The sequence below is a fragment of the Mytilus trossulus genome, chromosome 12, assembly GCF_036588685.1.
Source record: "Mytilus trossulus isolate FHL-02 chromosome 12, PNRI_Mtr1.1.1.hap1, whole genome shotgun sequence".
NCBI classification, from domain to species: Eukaryota; Metazoa; Mollusca; class Bivalvia; order Mytilida; family Mytilidae; genus Mytilus; species Mytilus trossulus.
In genome coordinates this window covers 16,135,872-16,144,126 of record NC_086384.1, presented here as the reverse complement: position 1 = coordinate 16,144,126, position 8,255 = coordinate 16,135,872, and the positions used below count along the sequence as shown (strand labels likewise).

Below are 8,255 nucleotides of genomic sequence, written 5' to 3'. Positions count from 1 at the left end.
TCAAACACGATGTATGTACAGTAAGATATATCGACTGTCTTAATTTGTCAGGACTATGACATATTTATCCATTCTTTTGATGGGTATGAGCTTTTGATTTTGCTATTTGATTAGGGACTTTCCGTTATAAATTTTCCTCGGAGTTCAGTATTTTTGTGATTTTACTTTTACAATAACTACCTTTTATTGTTCCATTATTATGATATATGTTATCATGCACTGCAATATCATTACTGGTTTTATATGCATTGTATTATTATTATAATTATTATAATTATTTTTATTATTACTATTATTATTACTATTATTAATATTATGGAATGGAAAGAAATCAAATAAAACGATTATAATTATGTTTAAAAACCACTTCTTATTTAATGTATTTCATACTGTTTCAATTTTATTCACAAATATGAAATCACACATACTAAGTTTATTATATGTATTAGTTGACATAAAACAGACCTTGATATTTATTGTTATCTGTGTACAATGATTGGATACGTTCCAATCTAATCATAAAGCGGAAGATAGATAAAAACGAACATTACCCGTTTCACACGTGATATTTGTCAAGCAATAAAAATTAAAAATAAATAATTCATACAATAAAAAAGTATAACAAAAATAGTGATCTACTCGTCTTTAGTCTATATACCATATAATAAATAGTTATCAAAGGTACAAGGATTATAATTTTGTACGCCAGACGCGCGTTTCGTCTACATTAGACTCATCATTGACGCTCATATCAAATATTTGTAAAGCCAAACGCTTTCAAAGTAGAAGAGCATTGAGGATCAAAAATTCCCAAAAAATGTGCCAAATACGGTTAAGGTTATCTATGCCTTGGATAAGAAAATCCTTAGTTTTTCGAAAAATTCAAAGTTTTTGAAACACATAAATCTAGACAGAGGTTGTTAAGTTTTTGTGTGAATGAGCGACACTATGTGTAAGTTTCCTGCTATTTAACAGTGGTTGTTGTTCATTGGCTTTCTGTAAATTGGTGTCCGTATTTTCCTCTGGATTTGAATGAATATCAGCACTATCAGTAGATTCTTGTTGATGAGTTGACAGGGAAATCCAATTATTCAAACTAAAAGAACGAACAGTATTATCACAAACACAAAATAAAATGAAATTCCAAAAAGCTTGAGCACTATCTCCATATGATTGAAGAAACAGTAATGCCACTTTGAAGTTTTCAACATGCGCGTTTCTTGGATGACCGCCATCCTCGATAATATCTATGACAAATCTTATCGTTCCCCATACCCTGAGACAATAAAGGATCAACCAAGTGAAACAAAAAAGTTCATCTTCTCTTCGAAGTCCGTTGCTGACTTGACTCCAAAGATATGAATTGTGGCGTCCTCTCTGAAAAAGATCAAATTAATTAAAAATCGTACGGAAGGATAAATGAGATTGATTGTGGTATAGCATAATTAAAATCTCTCATGTTTGCATTTCTTTTCAACAATTAGTTTTTTTATTCTACTCAATAGTATAATTTATTATAGATCAAATATAATTTTTGATGCACTGGCCAGTTTCACAATAATTCCTTGATTACAATGCTTCTATACTCTGATAAGCTCATTCTGAGAATGTTCGGAAGCTTCATAAACGAGATCTAAAAAGTATTGGTATTCTATAATGAAAATATAATTAATTACCTTAGCTGTATTTGGCAAAACTTTTAGGAATTTTGGTTCTCAATGCTCTTCAACTTTGTACTTTATTTGGCCATTTTAACTTTTTGGGATTCGAGCGTTACTGATGAGTCTTTTGAAGACGAAACGCGCGTCTGGCGTAGTCCTGGTATCTATGATGAGTTTATTTAATATATGCCTTGTTTAAGTGATTTTGTTGCCTACTCCGTTTACAGATCTCTTATGTTTAACCTTTTTAATTATTTGTGTAATGTCTTAATTTTATGAGCTTTTGTTTGCATTTTGTTTCGATTTGTGTTTTGCTTGTCGCTGTATTAACATTTCTGCAAAAAGATAAGAGAAAGTTACAAAAAATGAAAGATCAGCTTCGTTAATTGTTTGCTATTTGAAATTCAGATGATATGGTTCCTTTAAGTAGAAATCGTAATTTTAGAGGAAAACAAGACTTTCACCACGTTCGCCGATGACCAAAATCTAATGATTGTCAAATATGGTAAACGTAGAATTCAAAGACCAATTGCTGTCAGAGATAATGCACTCATGCTTATGAGTCAAAACTTTATGAATACTGCAATAAGTTTCCATGTAGATTGATTGATTGATTGTTGTTAAACGAAATGTTTTCTTCTTTACTGCTATTTAATGGCTCTCAGCTAGGAACAGGAGGCAACAGATAACGTTTCAGTAATGAAAATACAGAAATAATTTTAGCTTCAGGAAAAAAACGCAACAAAAAGCATGAACTACTGACATACCTTTAAAAATGTTCTGATTTTAAGTGATATATAGAGCGAGGCTGTAATCAGGTAAGTGAGTATTTCCCAGCCTTTTCCTGTAAGTAGCATCCAATGAAGGCCGTACTTGTCTGCAAATGTTTTATCAAGCCAACACCAAACTCCGTTTAAAGCAAAACCATTATTTCCTAGAACTCCATAAACTAATGCTACTGATGTAATAACTCCTGTAAACATTTTAGGTAAAAAGTATTCATTTATATAGAGAAACTATCATTAGATATAGGAAGCTGTGGTGTGAGTGCCAATGAGACAACTCTCCATCCAAATAACAATTTAAAAATTAAACCATTATAGGTTAAAGTACGGCCTTCAACACGGAGCCTTGGCTCACACCGAACAACAAGCTATAAAGGGCCCCAAAATTACTAGTGTAAATTGCCTTTATTTGCCATAACTCTTAATAAGGGGAATGACTAGACAATAACACAAGATATATAATCTTTGTAAAAGACATTCAAAAATGTTTAGTCTGAGATATATTTTTTTTCAAATATGTTTTGTTTTTACCAGGTCAGTTACAAGACAACTACGAAGTTGGTCACCAAATAATAAGATACAAACACTGATCCATCATACAAGTTCAATTTCAAATTCTGAACGATGTAAGGATTTATGTCGCAGTAGAGATGGGTTTAATCTAACCTCAATCTAACACAAAAACTTTATTTATAATGATTTTACGAGCAAACTATTTTTTATTGAATCATTCAAAGAACTATGATTTGATAACATCTTACCTTCTTTGTTATCTTAAATTTTGTATTTCGGCATAAAGTTGCAATAGATAGTTTTCGAAAAACAAAGTATTTTTTTGTGTCTTATAGTAATTATAGAAGTTGTTGTCACTCAATATCATGCCTTGAGCCCGTCAATTGATAGTGCGTTTATTTAACGCACCAGGACTAATGATTGGTATTTTGGGAATACGTTCTACCAATCTATTTCAAACTTGATAGTTAATATGAATAATGTTCTGTTGAGAATTGGTTATACAATGGATGCAGAGGAATAGCATCAGTTGATCCCACAATCAAGGCAAACCGAAATATCTGCAAAATATCCCAAGCCAGCGTTATTTATGTGCCTATCCCACATCAAGCGTACTTAAGTAATGCAGTGGTTTTCGTTTGTTGCTGTGTAACATAGTTGCCTTTCGTTTACCATCTTATATATAAATTATGTTTTAAATATGCCATTTCGGGGCCTTTGATATCTGGCTATGCGAAATAGATTCTGATCATTGTTGAAAGTCGTACGAATAACATATGACTGTTATTAATTTATGTCATTTGGTCTCTTGTGGCAAATTGTCTCATTGACAATCATACCACAATAAAAGAAACATTTTTCTTTCTTTCTTTAAACACTACTTTCAGTATTGGAGGAGAAAATATGCCATTGATGTTCATAATAAGTAAGCTTTGAAACATACCTGGAACTCCCCATGCTATACAGTGTAGCCAGAAACGTTGGGATCCAGACACATGCAGATCTGTCGAAAACCAAACACAATGGAATAGATAAAGAGCTATAAATGTTGTCCAAAAGAAAGATGACATACTTGAAAATGTTGTCAAGAAACTTTGAACTTTGCAAAACTTATCCGATGTATCGGAGTTTTTCATACCAATGGTATACCATCTTAAACTCGATATCTCATAACCTAAAGCAGTCAACATATCGGCAACAGTTAAAGCCACTAACATGGCGCGAACTTGATTTTGTGTTGCAGGAATGTATTGGTATGACAATATTATTATAATTCCTCCTACAAGTGACATAGAAGAACTAACTGTAGTAATACGTGCCGATATTGTCAGATCAGATAAATCAAAAGTTGTCTGATTCATTTTCTTGAAAACGTTTTATAGCCATAGAAACAATATTTTGTTTGATATTCCAAATATAACTGGAAGCGTAGGTATAAACCAACAAATTAGACTGAACTACAACGAACCTTTTGACATTTAATCGAAAGCAGATCAGATAGTGTAATAATTTTATCAAATGTTTTTATTAATAGATACCAACTCATACTTCATTTTTGTATCAACATTAATGTGTAGATCACCTATATATAAACAAGGGAACAATAGATAACATTAAGCACACTTCCTCATTTGATAACATTTTGTTTGGACATATTTCATACGAATACAAAGTCAGGATGACTTACTATAGGAGTAATTAAATTCTGACAGTTTGGTAAAATGTTTTACACCAAAAAAGTCGATGTTTCTATCATTTATAAGGAATTTTAGTTTTTCGTTAATTCATAGCTTTTTATATTGTTGAGGATTTTGTGTGTAAATCTGAGATATTTCTGGAATAAAACGTAGTTTCGAGTCAAGGAGCTTTAATGTATTTCAGAGTTTAGATAATGAAGATACATGAACGGTGTTGTCAGATATTCTTTCGTCTGTCATACAGCAATCTTATACGTAATGGTCCATTCCAGTTAATATCTGCTAAAAGGGGATGGATGGTCTTTTCTGAGGGGTGTAAAATTTATATATCTAAGGGGTGAAATTTTGGGTTTTTCATCTGACACGTACATTTATACCCAAAAATTTGTCTTGCAGCAGTAAATAATCAAAAATAATTATATCTTAGGGATTACAAAAAATACCTATTTCAGATCTTAGGGGTGCTTTGGAATGTAGCCAGTTTCGTATTATGCATTATCTGGTATTGTATTTTAAATTCTGACGGGTACAATACTTGCAGTAAAAAATTCTGATAGGTCAATTTTTCCCATGAAAGCCCGTCCACCCAATATGAACAGAAACTCTACATCTGATAGGTCTTAATTAATACCCTTCCGGAGCACCTGAGATCACCCCTAGTTTTTGGTGGGGTTCGTGTTGTTTATTCTTTAGTTTTCTATGTTGTGTCATGTGTACTATTGTTTTTCTGTTTGTCTTTTTCATTTTTAGCCATGGCGTTGTCAATTTGTTTAAAATTTATGAGTTTGACTGTCCCTTTGGTATCTTTCGTCCCTCTCTTATAGATCTGATATGTAGTTTTTCATGGTGTTTTTTTCTGATAGGTATGGACAAAAATCTCCCCATCCATCCCCACCTGTCAGAAATTAACTGGAATGGCCCAATACGTTCTCCTATTTAGCTTTTGAAAGCTACATTATTGATGTAACTGTGAATGTGTGACTCTTTGGCCGTTGCGATGTGCTTAAATATATAGTTTTATTCCACATATATGACATTGATGTTTGATAACAATTGTTATGTGTGACATATTTTTAAATGTTCAATAGAGTAAAAGTTTAATATTCAACCTTACTGCGGAAGATAGATTAATTTGAAAAGGGTATTTCTACCATTACTATTATGTGTAATATTTGTCGAGCATTATACATCAACTATTAGGTCCGAGACCACCATTGTCGTCCCTTGATTTTCGTTGTTCACAAATATAGTCCCTAGCGTTGACAGTGGGTTACTTGCCATTAATTTTTATACCCCTTCCAAATTTATTATTCCATGTTTAATGCCTCAAATTGCAAGCAGGGGGATGAAAATACACTATAAAAAAAATTGGGTTTAGAATTTAAAAAGGAAAGTAGTGATTTGGTCCAGCCGAAAAAGGTTTAAAATTAGTACTTTGGATGCTGTCAAAAGATTTAAAGACGCCCTAAACATCGAATTGTCCATATTTTGAGTTAGAGCCGATGAAGTTTTCTATAATTTTTATATGATTTGTCCCAAAAGTAGTACAACACACTGTAAAAGTTTCCTTGAGAAAGAGCAGGTGGGATTTTTTTCAATTTTTGTTCTAAAAGAAATGCACTACGAAATAATTGTGATCTAAATCGCTCAAAAGAAAAAAGAAAATACACGTAAAATGTTACCACTAAGACACATCTATTATAAGGATTATGTATTAAAAAGTATAATCACAAAAATAATGAACTCTGAGGAAAATTCAAATGGCAAAATCAAAAACACATCAAACAATTTGAAAACAACTGTATTTTGTCCATTCTTCCTTTATCATTGTTTAGCCTGTTTTTTTTTTTGCAAAGAGAACTAACTGAAAACCTGATTAAATACGAGTTGTATTCATTAGACACTCCAAATACAACTACTAGGGACCATACGTAGTTTGGCAAATTTTTTATAAAAAAATATTGAAATGAAAAATATAACAATTCTTCAAATGTGAATATTTGTTTCATTACAATAAAAATAAATTGTAAAAAGTCAAACACGCCGAGGAAAATCCTAAACGGAAAGTCCATGATCAATTAGAAAGTCTCGTTCAAATACATCAAATGGGAAAACTGAAACACATCAAACAAATGGAAAACTGCTATGATATTTATCAATTCGTTCAAGCATTCTTTATGGAGATCTTGCTTCTATAAAATTCTTGACTGGTATATTCAATACAGATAAATGACATGCAATTTGAGCTTCAGTATAACCATAATTTCAAATATTGTGACGTTGAAAACCAGTACACAAAACACGAAGCTCCTACAAATAACGAAAATTAAGCCTATGGCTAGTGTGATAAACAACAACATATAATATAATACACGAACAATTAAATATAATATACATTTTTATTCAAGCGTCACTGATGAGTCTTTTGTATATGGTGCAAATACAAAATTTAATTTTTGATGAGTGTACCAATGAGTCGATGCCACTGCTGTTGGAGTTTTTATTTCTCAAGGGTATTATCAGCCGCCCAGTAGTCAGCACTTCTAGGTTAACATGAATAAAAATTGATATGGTCATAATTATAAATGAACTATTTACCTAAACTTGAAATTTTGTTTGAAATACTAAGGCTTTTCTACCTTAGGAATATATCACATTATATGTACTTTGCTACAGTTTTTGGAATTTGTGGACCTAAATGAACTTGAACTTCGTATTGCCGTCGGCTTCATTACCTTTTTAATTCAAGATTAACTGATGAGTATCTATGATGAGTTTATATACCATGTTCCATGTGCTCCTACTTCAAAGTATTCCAGAAGATTTTGATATCCGAGCTGCATTTGGAAAAAAACCCCACTGTACTGTCTAATCAGAGCATGTGACATATGAAGAAACGATTTGTTTGTATTCATGACTGCAAACTGTGATAAAACTCATTTTATTATTTCTACATGGTGATGATGGTCTAAACACTTCAAATTTGAAATTCTTTCAGTTGAAATAAAGAACAAGAACAATGAAAGTTTACACAAAATGTTATAGACGTCACACCAAATAGAAACAATCAAAAACCCTTTAATTAACAATATCATGTTTTAGGTCCAGACAAATCAATCATATATAATCCTATTCGTTTAAGATTGTAACCATCACAATGCTTGATTTTTGCAATGACATTATATCCAATATGTTGGTCACCGTACATGAATAAAATATATCATCTTCACTTATTCTTGTACTTTTTAGATACACACCCGACCACAAAATCATTATTAATTCAACTTAAAGGAATACAATACAGTGTTGATCTCACGTATTATTTTTGACAACAGTTTGCATGCAAATCTATACCATTCAAATATATAATATAATAATTATAAATATTCCTTCATGTGCTTCTTTTGGAGATAAATGGGGTCAAGATTTTAGGCATATACTGAAAATTTTGGTTTAGATACACTTGACAAGCAAGTCTTTGTTAAAACATATGAAATGTCTTTGCTACAACAGTGTATTTTGAGTTTTGTTTCGGGCACCAAAACTCACATGTAATCTTTACACATAATCAAGTCAAATGTCATTTAAAAAAGAGGGTT

The 8,255-nt window shown here is 31.6% G+C and overlaps 1 protein-coding gene across 1 annotated transcript; it reads right to left on the bottom strand.

Moving 5' to 3' along the window:
• Positions 1–1,987: 1,987 nt before the first annotated feature.
• LOC134692254 (G-protein coupled receptor 157-like) lies at positions 1,988–4,320 on the bottom strand. The gene is made up of 3 exons (XM_063552705.1): positions 3,903–4,320; positions 2,429–2,634; positions 1,988–1,996 (listed from the first exon to the last, which is right to left on the bottom strand). Exons 1-3 carry the CDS (start codon positions 4,318–4,320, stop codon positions 1,988–1,990), a joined length of 633 nt encoding a protein of 210 aa, XP_063408775.1.
• Positions 4,321–8,255: the final 3,935 nt, after the last annotated feature.